The following is a 16,742-nucleotide window of genomic DNA, read 5'->3' on the forward strand; positions in this document are numbered from 1 at the left end:
AAATTTCACAAAAAAGAAGGACTGCTGAGGCATAGATTATGCACATTATTTATTTTAACAGCTGCTGCCCAATTGATTTCCCAAAGGGCTATTCCAATTATCCATGTATCAGCAATGCATAAAAGTGATTATGGTTCAAAGTTACAATTAATTCATCTGTTTTTGTCTGGGGAGATACTAGTATCAGTGAGAGAGGACAGTTGTACACACAGGTGGCACCTAAAAGTGTCCTACACATTGTACCGCTCTCCTCCATCTAACCAATTCAAATCTAATTGCATCTGCAAATGAAACATGGTGAACTTTACTAGCCAAGAAGAGCACTAACTTTTATAAGAATTTTAAAAATTTATAAAATTCTCTAAACTTAGGTCTATTAACCCAAATAAGCTCCACAGTGTGTTCATACACAGATTACACATGAACACACTTACTAGTGCCACTATAGGCAAAGTTTATGCAGCCTTTGCGATCATACATATTTAAAGGGAAAATTAGTGTACTTGAACAAAGACTAGAATGGTACTAAAATAATAGATTATTTAATATTTTAATATTTGGAAAGCTGGTACATTAATTGCATACTTGCTTATTTTAGACTATACTTGAGCCTTCATTATTAGCATTAATCGTCTAAACAAACAAGGGTTTTTCCAAACAACTCTCATGGAAATATTGTAAGACACACAGAATACCCTCAAAAAGTAAAACATTAAGATAATAGCTTAATTAGCCAAACAGATGAAGGCACATATTATTGACTAGCATGAGTTTAAAGTACAGCAGTATGAATTTATGTGGAGTATAAGTGGTGAAACCTATCTAAATATAATTTTGAAACAATTGTTAAAATAAAGCCCCACGCCCCCTAGAAGTCTACAGAATTAGGTAAGGTGATGGATGAATGCCTAATATAAGAAGTTACTTTCAGTAACATCTAGCTCTAGAGAGGACTGAAGAAAATTCATCCTGCAAATAGTCATTTGCTCTACTATGGGAAGTATACAATGTAATTGTGAATCAATGGATGTGTATGAGTGTTTAAATACATTAGAATCCAAATTTTTCAATGTCTCTCATCTGTGTATGAGTTACATAAATTTCTGATGTTGAAATCATTAAATTCAATGAACAATGGCTTTTTTGGCTCACTGATCTCTGTAGCTCAGCCTCACATTGCTGGTAATTGAATAATTTAAGTCATGACTAGGGTAGTCTTGCTATCAAGATATAGCAAAAAGATTCCTAGGAAATCAAGAACCCTGGACTTTATTCTTAGTTATACTTCTGTTTAGATGTGTGATATTAGTTTCATGTCATCTCTATGAGCTTTGTTTTCCTCACAGAGAGGTAGGTGAATTAGGAAATCTTTAACTTCATTCTATTTCTGACATACTGTGAATAAAGGAAATTATTTCTTACATTTCCATTTAGACAGGCAATTTGAAATTCTTTTTTTTTTTTTTTTTGTCGGTCATGGGCCTGAATGCTGTCCCTCTGCTGTCCAGCTCAAGGCTAGTGCTCTACTGCTTGAGCCACTGCACCAGTTCTGGTTTTCTGAGTGGTTTATTGGAGATAAGTCTCATGGACTTTCCTATCCAGGCTGGCTTTGAACTGCGATCCTCAGATCTCAGCCTACTGAGTAGCTAGGATTACAGGCATGAGCCACCAGCGTCTGGCTTGAAATTCTTTAAACTTTTTCATCTTTCTTTCCTTTGATGATGACAATGATAACCTAACACTAAGAATTTCTAAGCTAGTGGCTCAAACTTATAATCTGAGCTTCTCAGGAGGCTGAGATCTAAAGATCATGGTTCAAAGTTAGCCCAGGTAGGAAAGTCTATGAGCCTTTTATCCCCAATAAACCATCAGAAAGCCAGAAGTGTAGTTGTGGTTCAAGTGGTAGAGCACTAGCTCTAAGCACAAAAAGCATAGGGAGAGTGCCCAGGCCCTGAGTTCAAGACACACACACATACACAGAATTTTCTATGCCAAATATGTTACATAAATTAACTTATTGAACACCCAGAACAACTTCATGAGGAAGGTAACATTATCTCTCCATTATACACATGAGTAATGTCAAAGTCAGGATAATTAATTAAATGCAGGTCACACAGCTAATAGTAGGTGTTAGAATTCCAACTCCAGAATTCATGATCTTAATCACAATACTGTGTCATGTATATAGCTTGCATTATTATATTTTCTGAGTTTTGTAGAACCTAATTATATGGTTAGGTTTGATGAGTTTTTATAATAGGAAACTAGCATTTTGTCTTTTTCTGGCAAAAGCAGTTTTGAATATTTGAAAATAAGGGGATTATCTGTGTAGAGAAAATCCCTGATTAAATCATTTAAGCTTTTACAAATTCAACAAAATTTGTTTATAGAGTACCTTATATATTTACAAAATCACACACCTCTATGCTCAATAAAGCATTGAAATTTTATTTAATGCATGTGTCAGCTAAGTCCTTCAGAAGACACAACTTTTTCTGAAAAAATATATCATAAAGTTTAGCCATTTATTGTGGCTCACTACTGCTAATTACATAAACATTACCTTATGGATAACTTGCTTTTCATAGAACTCTGTTGAGGAATTTTGTTTATAGTTCTGTGGGCTCCTGCCTGGTATAAAATCCAGGTCTCTTTCTCCTATGCTGCCTCAGATTTTCAACTTTGGCAAAGTTGTAACAGCACTCTACCTCCTCTATCCCATTTACTTTTTATGAAATACATATGGCATTACCAATTTTAAGATCAGAATAGATTAAAATCAGTCTGCTTTTTTGAGATAATTTTACAACATCACTCAAGATAACTGTCCATAACTTAGCACATACTAAATCAGAGATAGGATACTCTGGTTTCCCCTAGGGAATTCACTATTCACAAAAATGTATCTTATTTCCAACTGTTAAATAGCTGTTTTTCAGAACAAAATCAGTTGAAGTGCAAATGGTCCAAATTTCTCAGTTACTTACCATCTTCAGAGGGTTTTGGAATGGCTCAGTGCAGTGGAGAAAAAAAGAAAATCAAACTCTAGAGAAGTATTCTCCTCTAGGCACAAAGAAAACCTTAACTGAATTCTGAGACTACTTAGTGGAAGATCTTGAAAATCAAAATGAACACTATTTTTGTCTCTAATATGCTTTCCAGGCTTTGCAGGATGAGAAAACTATACTGAGGAGAGTCATCAAATGCTTCACTGAAATTAAAATATAAACTGTTTAAAGTAAAAGCATTTTAGGAACTAAAGTTAATTAATAGAGACAATATAATGGAACTAGGAGGAGCTGACTCCTGAATTTAGTACATTCATTTAACTTAGCAAGTTGGTTTGAGCTATTTTGAGCATTGGTTTTGCAAATCCTGGGACTTGAACTCTGGGTCTGGGCAGTGTCCCTGAGCTGCTGCTTCTTCTTCTTCTTTTTTTTTTTTTTTTGTCGGTTATGGGGCCTCAACTCTGAGCCTGGGCATTGTCTCTCAGCTCTTCCGCTCAAAGCTAGCACTCTACCACTTGAGCCACAGTGCCATTTCTGGCTTTGTATGCTTATGTTGTGGTGAAGAATCAAACCCAGGGCCTCATGCATGCGAGGCAAACACTCTACCACTGAAACACCTTCACAGCCCCCTGAGCTTCTTTTGTTCAAGGGTAGCACTCTACCACTTGAGCCACAGCTCTACTTCCTGCTTTTTCTGTTGATATGGTACTGAGGAATCAAACCCTGGGCTTTATGTATAATACTTAACTCATACTTTTCTTTGTAGTTGCTACATAATGCTTTAAATATATAAAACGAATGAATAGAATATAATCTGTCTTGTCCTCAAAGTCAGAATCTAATAGCAAAATAAAAGCATGAAAAATAAGTTTCAAGCAGACACAGAATTGCTGTAAGGAGTTTTGAGGACAATGAGATCATCTTAACATGGGGCCATCAGAAATTTGCTCACTGGGCCAAGTACTGAGAATATGGTATAATTCCACCACATCTAAATTAATGAGAGAAGGGGGATGGGACACTTTAGGCATAAGAGCAACTTTAGAATTATCAAAATTTAAGGGTTATATGTAGGCCAAAATGACTTACATTTTGACTGAAGCACAGAATATTAGAAGAAAGTTTCAGTAAAGTAAGATCCATAGGACAGAAGAAAGTTTCAGTAAAGTAAGATCCATAGGACAGAGAGCACAGAGGTGCTGAAAATCAAACTAAGAAATTTATGGACACTGAAGGTTTTATGGGCAGAAATCATTTGTAGTGAATTTACCTAGCTCTTCTTCAGAAGATATTCTTAGGTGGCATTAAGTTTGTGGTGATTTTAAAAATAATTTTTAGCTGAAATCTATATATCCACACCAACATTTGTATTAGAAGACAAGTGGGTAAATGAACGAAACAATCTTTTTTCCTTAGAAAGTTTCACATGTGTTTTGGTATGTAGATGAATAGTGAATACTAGTAATAATGTTTATGAGAGAACCTCTGGACTTGTACATGGTGTGTCAAACCATAACAAAGTAACTGATGAAATTAAATGAATAAAAGCACTGCACCTAGGCAGAATTTCAGTGACAGGAAAATGGTGGGATGATACTTATAAGCTAACCAATTGCTTCAAGATAATTTGATTAAAAAAAGTATCACAAGAACCCAGGGGAAAATCATGACCAATCAGAAGAACTAGTTCTTTTAAAAAAATTACTACATTAAGTAATGATAAATATTTGTCTGTAGGAAAAATAAAATGCAAACCAAATATGAGCAAGTCAAATCCAGATGTTTAACAAGGCCCAAGAACTAGAATAGAAAACTAATTGACTCAATAATAACTTCCTCATGTTTATTCCATGTGTTGTTCACTTTTTGAAAGAGGTAATCAATGTCTTTCCATTTTCAGTTCAAAGAGATTGCATGGAAGTGTAAAATTAAGACACAGCTCTTTACCAAAGCTACTGATGGCAGCCAGTTTAGGAAACCATAAATAATCACAGAAATGTAACTGAGGGAAAACTAGAGGTGAAGGGAAAAAGAAAGGGGGAGAAAGGGAAAAAGAAAGGGGGAGAGGGGAAAAAGTACTCATCATTGCCACTTCTATTCTCTTTCTTAAAAAATATTTATTTGGATTTGTCTTTGAGATATAATTTCAAATGAGTCTCAAACTGTAAGAAGTGTACAGTCCAGGATGGTGAGGAAGAAGGCCCATAGAGATATTAGATAGCCATATCATCCTATGGTTAAATTTAGAACATGAAGTGAAATTATTGGCTTTCAAATGAGAGCACATCTAAGATGGAGTTGGATAAGAAGATGATGAGATGATTAAAGGTTGGTAAATACTTAAAGACAAAACTCAGGATAGATATTTGAGGGATAGCTGAGAGTCCAACAAAGCTGTGAGGTAGGGGTGGGTATATACAGAGTCTGGAATGGAATGAACAAAAGGAACATTTGGAGAGGGAGGCAGAGTTCTAAATTTGTTCCAGAATAACAGTAATCTGTATGGAACACAAGGAAGAAAGAGATGGATAACTAGATGTATGTAGATCAAAAAGTAGGAATGGAAGGTCTTAAAGAGGTCCATTAACATTATTAGTGTCAGAAGTTTGAACCCACTTTTGGGATCTGGTTCCACATTACAAATCGAATGCCAGGTTATTATTGAGATAATAAATTTTACATGAAGGTAAAAGACAACATAACCAGTAACATTCATTTAAAAATATTTTTTAAACCTGAGCCCAATGGCTCATACCTGTAATCCCAGCTACTCAGGAGGCTGAGATCTGAGGATCGCAGTTCAAAATCAGCCCAGGCATGAAAGACCATGAGACACTTATCTCCAATAAAACACCAGAAAACTGGAAGTGGTGTTATGGCTCAAGTGGTAGAGCACTTACCTTGAGCTGAAGAGCAGAGGGACAGCGCCTAGGCTCAGAGCTCAAGCCAAATGACTGACAAAAAAAATTAAAATTCTAGCACTGCCTTTCTGAGAAATAACATATACTTTAAATGTTTGTTTACATGTATCTTATTTAGCTACATACTGACTAAGTCCCAAAGGATTTTAAGTGTTTACAAGGGGAGCACATACAAGAAAAGGATCATGAACTATAATAATGAATCATATTGGCCAAATACTTCATGATATAAATAGGAGTAAAATAGTTGTAGAGCTAGACTGCAGGGTTTGACTCCTAGTTCTACTATATACTCACTGCCTGGAAAAGGGTACATCTCTGTACTTCACCTACCTTGTCTGTAAAACTAGAAATTATACTGAACACTACTTAGTAAAGCTCAGAATTAATTCAGTACTGTACAGAAGTATGAAGCACTTACAGAAAAGGATATGAAACCCAGATCATGCTCCCAAAAGAAAGAAAGTCTGAGAACAGTGGTGCATGCTTATAGTCCTGGCTACTGCAGATGCTGGAGTGGTATGATCACTTGAGTCCAAGGATTTTGAGGCCAGGCTGAGCAACATGGAGAGACCTTCTCTCAAAACAAAACAAAACAAGACACCAAAGGAGGATGTATTCAGATTAAGGAGGGAAAAGTAATCCTCATTTGTATCTTGTTTCTATCCACTTTTTTCTGTGAAAGTTAACTTTTGCAAAAAATATAGATAGAAGAAAAAATGCATGTATAACACCTAAAGATTTCATTTAATTCTTCTTGTAAAGATAGAGTTTAATTCTTCTGCCGAAATATTACTGAACATTTGTTATCTGTAGCACTCCCTGAGACATTCCATATATAGTTTTTGTTGTTGTTGTTATGGGCATTTTCTATGTGGTTGCGTTGTTGTTCCTGTTGTTGGTACTGAGGTTTGAACACAGGGCTTTGCACTTGCTAACGCAGGCATTTTACTGGTTGTGTCACACTTCTAGTCCTTTCTACCATGATTATTTTTGACATAGAGTCTTTCATTTTATCTGGGCCAGCCTGGACCATGATCCTATCCTTCAGTTTATGATATCACTGTAGGTGAAAGGACTGGTGGATGTTACCATGCCCAACTGTTTTGCTTTGTTTTTTAGTGGGGTTTTTTTTTTGAGATGGTGGTCTGACAAATATTTTTGCCTAGACAAAATTTCCACCTCTCAGATAACTGGGATGCCATACCTGTTCTACTTCTCTCAGCTATTGGTCTAGTAAACTTTTTGCCCAGTTGGATTACAGGTAGGAGCCACTGGTACCAGGTTTGTGACTACGATTTATATTACAAAATCTGGACCTTTCCCAACAATACTGATAAGCTCTTAACTTCTGTTGATAGCTCTGGCTTAAGAGGTCCAGACCTTCATGCAAAATATAGATGGAGGAGAATGAGAATTGGGTAGCAGAGAACATGACATGCATAGTATAAGACTGTGTTCTTTGAATATTTGAAAGTATGTTGGAATGTGCATGGAAATCTTTCATGTTGTTTAATGTGAATTTTCAAACTTTACTTTTAAATGGAATGCTTCATGAAGGAAAACTATGAGAGCTATGCGTGGGGATGGGAAAGAAAAACTTGGAGAGAGTGAGGGAAGGGGTGACATTGTTAAAAAAAGATTATGTAACTGTAATCCCTGTGGTATATTACCTTTAGGAAAACAATTTAAATTTTTTAGAAGAAACTTATTGCTCGATTCTTTCTCTTCTTCATTTGGAAGGAAACCTATAGCTGGACAGGAAATAAAATATACAGTCCCTTTGCAGTGTATACTTTGTGTCTTTCAGTACTATAAGGGTATGTGTTGTGTTGCAAGTAAAAAAGAAATTTCTATGAGAGGCCACATGCAGTGTTTCATGCCTATGATCCCAGCTACTCAGGAGGCAGAGGCAGAGTTTGAGGCCAGTCTAGGCGTTCTCCATATCCCATGACAACTAGTAAAAATTGAGCGTAGTGTGTACTAGACATTCTAGCTATAGCAGAAGTGTAAAAAGAGGATTGTGGCCCAGGCAAGCTGGATGAAACCGAAGATCCTATTCTAAAAATAAAGCAAAAGGGGCTGGAGATATATTTCATGTAGTAGAGCACCTGTGTACCTGTACTCTAGTACTGCCCCCCACCAAAACAAAAGGGGAAAAAAAAGAACCACTATTTGGATAGCTCTTGATGTGAAGAAATAATGTTGACTCAAATGCACTCAGTCTTAACTTCTCAATAGAATTTAAGAGCAGGACAAAACCCCTAGTTGCTTGACCATTTCCATCAGGACAGTTAAAGAGAAGTTCTCTTCCTCTGGCTATACTCCCGCCCACTGCCACCCACGAAGAAAGCTTGAGAGTAGTATTGACAGAAAACAGGCCAGGCAAACAAGACACAATTTCCATGGGCATTTTCACCCAGCAATTAGTTGCACTCACAATTTCTACAGCTTCATTTAATTGCAAGCACAAAAGGGATAGACCAAAGCTGAACACACCAACCCCTTTATCCTATGACCTCATTCTTTTTTCTAGCCACCTACTTCCCTGAACAATCATTCACTTTAGTGACCACACCCTAGCACAACAATTTATCAAAGCAACACACCCCTCCACCCTCCAGGCCCCCTCACTAGCCCAGAAAATCATAACATAGTCCAGGAGCAATCCACCTTCTTTGAAACCACCAAAGACAAAGGAAAATAATCATGTAAACAAACGTAACCCTAGCCGAGCAATTATTCAGAGCAAAGGCCATTTATAAATGTACATTTTCCCCTGGGCTGTTCTGGAGAGTTAGATTTGGTTGCTTGTTTCAAATTCAAAACATGGCAAAGTTTATAGCATGTATATTAAAAGATCAGGATATTATTGAATAAATAATATTAAATAATTTATTCAATAAGTATTGGTAGCAACAATGCAAAATAACCTTTTCAAATTCAATCTCCATAGGCTTGGGTCATCTACAAGCCTGGCCCAGTAAGTTGTTTATCCTCAGACTGAACTCTCTCTTAACAAGCAAATGACATTTGTCTAGAAAATCCACAGTGTTTCCTACAAAATAGACTGCTATTAAGCATGTTTCAGTAAATGATTGGAATTAAAAATATTTTATTTTGACCTTTTTTTTGTCTTTTTCAAAACAGTTCCTCTATATTTATGAAAACTATCCTGACCTTCACAAATCTAAATGAATGGAAGGACAAAATGTAACTCTTGAGTATTTCTGTCAGTGCAGCTCATCAAAATCAGTATTGCACTGTGAGTTAATGACAGTAGGTTATTATTTAAGTATTAGAGGTTGAATTGTAAGATTGTTTTTGTTTTCATTTAAGTAGCTTTGAGAACACTATTCAATTATTTAAAAGGCCACATTGGGTTCTAAAATGTATCTATAACTTTTATTTTATCTGTGTTTAACTATACTTGTTCCAATGAATAAACCTTGTAATTTTAGTTTTACTATCAAGACAACGTAGTCACAGCTAAGGTCTACATTTAATATACTCTAAGATGTAGCCCGTCAATCAGACACAACAATAACTGAGAAATTTACGGACAAGAAACAAAGCAACTTTATATATCTGGAGAAATATTAACTATCATTATATCCATAAAACCACCACAGTGCACAAGAAGATGATAAAAGAAAACATGCTCCAAAAAATGAAGAAATAGAAAAGTCTACATTGTTTCAAAAAGCATTTGTTTAATTGTAAAATGTATATGATACAAACTAGCATTAAGATCTGGGAAGCTGAGTAAAATGGCATCAAGTTCACGTTTTCATACCTTACTGCTGGCAATATTTACTTTACACTCCTATGAGTTCTCTGAATATCATCCAAACACCAAAATGCTACAAGCAAAGTAGAAGTTTAAGTGAATTCATGATGACCAGCAGTTGGATGCAATCCTCAATTTTTAAAAAGCTGTCACAGTCACAAACTGTGGCATCAGAACAGCTGCTACATAACAACTCATCTGAAACATGACATACTAAGGACAGACTTTATTAACACATATAACAAAAAGCTTTTGCGTGATATGCACTGCTTACTTATGCCTGGCACAGTGAGTAATAAGGCTGCCTTCATGTCTTAATCATTTTGTCAGCATGCAGGTATCTTCAGATCAGATTTAGGGATTACTTTACATAATGCCACAGTGCCATTCCAGCAATACATAGGGTGAAGGGAACTAAAAGCAGAAGTTCCTAATTCCATCTTCGTGGCACCTCTCCCAAACCTTTCTGGACAATATTTCCTTATACAGGATTTCATATCTAACTCACATTGAAATTTTGTGCACAAATTTTCTATTTCCTGAATATTTCTTTACCTTTACCCCATAGCCTGAGTTTCACCTCCCTCAATCACATTCATCCATTACTTTTCTTTCTTCCCAATCATAAACGACTTCAGACCTCACAATAGCCTTACCTCAACCTCTTAGCTTTTTGAGGTCATATGTTTTTATCCCTAAGGTACAATATACCCTTTTCTAGAAGGAACAATGTTTTAGAATAGAGACAGTGTTATAAGGATTACTTGTCAAAGATCACATATCAAAGGATCTGTTCAAATAAGGAAAGTCTCATTTAAAAAAAAAAAAAAAGCTTCCCCAGCTTCATCCTGGTGTTATTAAAAGGAAAGACAATGGGAGGGAAAAACTGGGAGAGCAAGGGAAGGGGAGATATTGCTCATAAAGAAATATACTCTTTACCTGACTTATGTAACTGTAACCCCTCTGTGCATCACCTTTACAATAGCAATTGAAAACGAATAAAAAGAGCAGAAATTCTTAAACACCCCCCAAAAAAGAATGAAAACTTTGAACAAAAAGAGAGCCCAGGAACAAACAATAATACATCATTCTAAGAATTATTCTCTAGTTAATATTTGTAACAACAAATTTCAGATTTTAAAGGTAAATGTGTCTATTTACCTTTCTTTTATTGGCAAGTTCACTTGAAAAGTAAGTAGGTTTAAATAACTATAATAAACAGGATGACTTTAGCATTCCTATGATAATAGCAATTGTTGTTTTTAACCCTCATTGTTTTGGGGACACTAAGGAACAAAAAGGACAGCCACTTTATTGTTCATTAGCATATTAGTACTGAATATTGGAATGTACATTTGCATCAGTATTATCACTTATACAAAACAGTTTTTTTTTATCTACATACTTTTCTTTCACTTGACCTCAAAACAGGTGGGGGTTTTTTCTCAACCAAGAAATTACTGGTAGTGAATCCTATTTTTTCAATTTCTTTCCCTGAAATTAAAGTTTTAAGTAAAAAAGCAAAATTGTAGCATTTGGAGTTTGAGGATTACCTGTAGCTTTGAAAAATTCTTTAGAATAGTTTTATTACACACTTCAGAAATGGTGCTCTATATTTTATAGTGTGACTTTCGTGGAAAAAAAACAACCCATACTATTACCAATAATATAAGATAGGGAATAACATTTCTCTGGTTGTCTTTTGAGATCTTCACAATATAATAAATTAGATCTTGAAAACATAATTTCAGTTGAGACAGAAGTTTCAAAAGCTTAAAGCTATACAAATTTAATGTAAAGAAGTCAAAGTATCAAAATAGACATAAAGCTGTTCATTTTATGTAGGCTTACACTTTTACTTTTTATGTATTAGTACTATTATTTGTACAGTTATTGGTGTAAGATAAAAACCTTAGAAACAAGTTTATTTCAATCTCAATGTGTCAGAGTTCTCTCTCTTGTACCTTTCATAATGAAAATTGCTTAGGTCTTGCCTTCCACAGTCTTATATCCCCTTCTAGCATTTCTTCTACTAACATTCCACATATCCTCCCTTGTCTGTACAAGAATCAATGTGTCATTTTCAGAAGATGAAACACTTATATGACAATTCTAACAGACATCTGCACCTGTCACTTTTCCTGCAGCAATATCCTACAAGCTGAACACAAATAATTGCTTGTCACTCCAGGTAAGTCATTGGCCTTGTACAACTATGTTTGATACAAGAAAAAAAAACTGAATTCAGCTTGAGGATTGCTTTATAGGAGAGACAAAAGGATATTTCACTCAGATCCAATGAACTTCGTCAGAAATGAGCCCTTCCAAACATTATTATGATTAGGTTATGAAAATAATTGGAACTGGTAAATTAGAAAAAAAAACACAGGTGAATGAAAAATACACATTCCAGAGGGAGGAGCTGGGTGCTCAAAACATATAACTGCATGCCAACAGAAAGAGAACTGGGACGAGGAAAAAAGGGAAGAAATAGGGTTCAAGAGTTCCCTTCTCCACTAGCCCGGAATAGTTTTCTGTTACCTGGGAATGGTCGCTGAAAACCAAATTTTGATAGGAGGAGGCAGTTTTGAGTGGGGAGAGCACTTCCCTAGAGCCGACGGGGTCCAAGGCCTGCACCACTTTGTTCATGGGCCCGCTGTAGGTCCTCACTCGTTCATACACTACATTTTTTTCTGGAGGTTGCTGGGTTTGGTTTGTCTGATGGTAACAGTGGTAATGGTGGGGCTGACACTGCAGCACCTCTGGGGGCTGCTGAGTCCCACAGCTGCTGCTGGTGGTCTCATTCCAATAGCTTGAGCTCATCATCTTCTCAGTGGTCAGAAAGGGATTCCCCGGATGCTTTCCCTAAGGAATAAACAGAGAAAGACAATTTTTTTTAAAAGTATGAACAAGCAGACACTTGTGTAGAAGCCATTTATCAACCACCTCTACTCATTGTGGTGCCAGGGAAAGATGAATTACCTGAGCAGCAGCAGAAGCAGGTCTGGCAGCTGCACAACAGGCAGCAAAGTATTTGAGCTCAAATGAAAAGTGGAGCCACCCTGAGAGATTGCTCCAGGAAATAGCTCTGACACGCCTCTGAGGGGCGGATTCACCTGGCAGCTTTGCATACCCGGGAGAGGCTGGGCCTGGGCGCAGAGATAGCTCTTAAGTCCTTCTGGTAGGTAAAGGCCTCTAGAAAGAGACGAAATGCAGAATTTCAGAGTAGGAGCTCAGGGAAAGTTGAAGACAACAGACATGTCAATGCTAAAACGTACTAGAGAAAAAGGCACAATGACACATGAAAGTGGTTTTTCCCATGATTCATAAGCTTAGCAAAACTGTTTGCACACCCTGAATGCTATCATTTCAGAATCTCAAACCCAAATAAGGGGTATTAGCCTATGGGCATGCTAATTTTCTCAGATAAATTTACATTCTTTGCAGAATGCAGGGATAATCATAGATGAAGGACATTGCTATTGGGTCTCTTAGAGACTCTAATTTTGTAAGCCTGTTTATCCTGCTACAGTCCTACTCTGACAGAGATTTGTCCAAATGATTGACATACTGTCTAGGAAGAAGGACCAAGTAGGATGGGAATGTTCAAGGAAATCTAACTTGTCCACAAATGCTTTGCATTTTCTCATGTATATTCACTGTATTTACATTCTTACAAAGGAATTTACCCTGACATTATTTCTGCCCTAGAAAATACTTAGATTGAATTCATCTTAAATATGAGTTATTAACAAGAGCTAGAAGTCCTAAGACTGCCTTACCTGACAAAATGTAAATATATTCAGTACTTATTTGGAATTCTAACCAAAAATATCTATTTACCCACCAGATTTTGCCTTGCAAACTCCAAGACACTGACTGAAGGTGCCTTCATAATAGGGCTATGATACCTAATGTGCATATGTATTCCAGGAATACATGCTACCACTACTGTAGAGAAGCCCTTTAGCTGACTAGCTGGTTTTTTTTTATTTGCTAAAAGCAAAAGGTTAATGATTTACTTGTCACTTACTATGTTCTAGGTATTGTTCAACAAGCTTTATAACTGGGCCCTGGTGCCTCATGCCTATCCTTCCAACTGTGATGGGAGGTGAGGTTGGTATGGCTGTAATTTCAGATCAGACTAGACAAAAAGTTTGGAAGACTTCAGCTTAACCAGTAGCGGGGCTTAGTGTCATATATTGTTGTAAGGTAAATCATCCCAGAAGCCACATTTTAAAATATAGAATATTGGAGTCTTTATTATACATTTAACAGGCTGCAAACCACCAGTTGTCACAAAGGCCTGCAGCATGCAAATACACATAACACAGCCAGGAAACATGCTAAAGATGCAAGAAAGAACAAAAACAATACCAACAAGCCAATTTAGTTCCAATGGAGAGTTGAATTGGGAACCCATGATGACTAGAGATGAGCCAGAAGACAGGACACAGGACACGATCACAGAGGCACATGTGGCATGGAGTCCGGTGGCTAGGCTGGTCTGGGCCTAAGTAGGTCAACACAAGGGGCAGATCTTCAGGAAATTCCCAGTCCCAGGCACTGGACTGACAGTTTCAGTAACCTATCAGCCAAGTGCCTGCCCCTGCCTCCAGGGTTCTGAGCACACGGATTACCTGGGAGGCAGGTGATGGGGGGGTGGGGGTGTTCCTTCCCCCAGCATGAAGACAAAATGCCAGACCCCACCAACCACCATGTGGCCAATATGGAGCTGGCCAGACCTGACCTCCTTACTTCAATATGTCAGTCATTCTAGCTAAGTGAGAGCCTGAGATCCACAGGATCAGGGTTTTAAGCCAGCCCAGTCCAAAATGTTTAAGAACACACACACACACACACACACACACACACACACACTCTTCAAGTCTACAGCAAAAGTTGAGCATAGTGGCATTTATCAGGCAGTCTAACTACAGAAAGAATCATAAAAAAAAAAAAAGATCATGGTTCAGGCTAGATCAGGCAGAAATCAAGAGCCTGTCTCAAAAATAATCAGAGCTAATAGGACATGGCTCAAGCAGAAGCGTATCTGCCTAGCAAGTACCAAGTCCTGGGTTGAAATCCCAGTGCCACCAATAAGAAAAAAAGGTATCACACCTTTTTCTGGGGGAAAAAGTGCTGCATTATGTATCAAAACCCTTTTCTGAAAGCACTCTCATGCCTTGGAGTTTGATGGTGCTGGAGTATCTTGCTTTGGCTTAATTGTCTCACTTTCAGAAATACTTTATACGGATTTATAGGTGTAAAACTTAGGTAGAGATAAGGAGGGATTGAAAATTTCCCAAAGTTAAATAACTATTAAATGATAGTTCTAGCATTTGACCTGAAGGAGATTCACTTTAGTTTTTACATTCTTTGTACTACATTATACTGCTAAGTGAACTTTAAATTTTACCATCTAATCAATGTTCCAGTTGGAGAGATTTAAAATATAATTGAGAAACATGAGCTTATTAGTGACTTTATTTTTTATTGTATGTGCCAGTGTCAGTACCAGGGCTTGAACTCAAAGCCTTGTACTCTTGTTGGGATGCATGGCTGGTGGTCTACCCCCTGAGCCACAACTCCACCCCAGAATTTTGCTAGCTAATAGGAGATGGAGTGTAGTGGATTTTTCTTCCTGGGTTGGCTTCAAACTATGATCCTTTAGATCTCAGCCTCTTGGATTGCTATGATGACAAATGTGAGCCACTGGCAGCTGACTATAAGTGATTTTAAAAGCAATCTTTGAATTGTTATGCGGGAGTGATATGCAGAAAGCTAAAATTAAAACGTTCTTTAAGATGATTTATTATGTGTTTATATTTAAGTTTGTGAGTTTGCAGACCTTTCAAATCTAATCCTTGTTTATGCTGATGTTATACTACAAGAATCAATAAAAATTTAATTAGAACCACATACCTTTCCAACAACCTGGTTAAAAAAATCAGATCAAATAACTCACTAATATTAACAGTATCATTTTGAGTAAGCTGCGTAAATAGGGAATTTGTATAAAGTAAGATCACCTAGTCAGCTCTCAGTACTGAAATCTGAATATTTAACACACACACACATGTACATACTGCTGTCAGCCAATAAATGACTAAGTACATAAAGTAAGATAGTAGGATGAAAAATAAAAATTACTTCATCCAAAATTGGTAACCATATCGCTCCTCCACACATCTTGCGTACATGATACTTTGAGATAGATGACTTTGATACAGTAGGGTTACAATTAATATGTGAAATTGATACCCTCACCCCATCCCTGAGTGTCTTCCATCACTGTTCTTCTTCCCTAACTATAAAACAGATGTTGAAACTCAGGAATAAAGAAGTGAGATTAAACATTATCTGAAAGACAATCCACAGTTAACTACAAAGCAGATTTTGACTCCTTGGTTCACTTCAGAGAGGTTTATCAATCATTCCCAAGGAAGTGTCTATATTTTTTCTCTGAGAATTCATGTGTGTATTCATGATCGACATCTTTTTGCTTTATTTCTACTTTGTAAACATGGTGTTAATATTTATAAATGTATTTGTCTGTATAATAATAGTACTTGTCTGACTTTTGTATTCTGCAAAGCTCATGATAATGCTATTATTCTAACATTGGTGGATGAGGTAATAAGACTTACTTACTTATTCTTAGCTCTAGACTGGTTCAGAAAAATCTTCAATTATGTTCCTAACAGTCTTTTGCTTTACTTAGTAATATTGACATTTTCAGTACTGAAAAGCATATTTATGATGATGGATTTGTGGGATAAAGCAGATATTCTCTTAGAAATTAAGACAGTTTTAACAGAAGTAATAACATCTTTATTGCTTCTGATTATAAAAATCATTAATTCTTTAACATTCCAAATAAGTAAATACAGGAATAAAATATAATATGAAACACCCAGGCTACTGGTAACAGTAAGGGGTGGAGAACGTAAAGATCAGGAATGTATGTGGAAAACATTTATGATAATAAAAAAGTTATTTGCATTTTGACTCAGCTGT

General features: G+C 36.5%; 1 protein-coding gene across 1 annotated transcript in view; it reads right to left on the reverse strand.

The window, feature by feature from the left end:
* Positions 1–12,557, reverse strand: part of Pof1b (POF1B actin binding protein) — a 76,408-nt gene extending 63,851 nt beyond the window's left edge. The window contains exon 1 of the mRNA XM_042668589.1: positions 12,264–12,557. Coding sequence (XP_042524523.1) covers positions 12,264–12,548 — 285 coding nt within the window. The 5' untranslated portion in view covers positions 12,549–12,557. The remainder of the gene's footprint in view (positions 1–12,263) is intronic.
* Positions 12,558–16,742: the final 4,185 nt, after the last annotated feature.

This window comes from Dipodomys spectabilis, unplaced genomic scaffold (genome assembly GCF_019054845.1).
Source record: "Dipodomys spectabilis isolate Male_0828 unplaced genomic scaffold, ASM1905484v1 ptg000459l, whole genome shotgun sequence".
NCBI lineage: Eukaryota > Metazoa > Chordata > Mammalia > Rodentia > Heteromyidae > Dipodomys > Dipodomys spectabilis.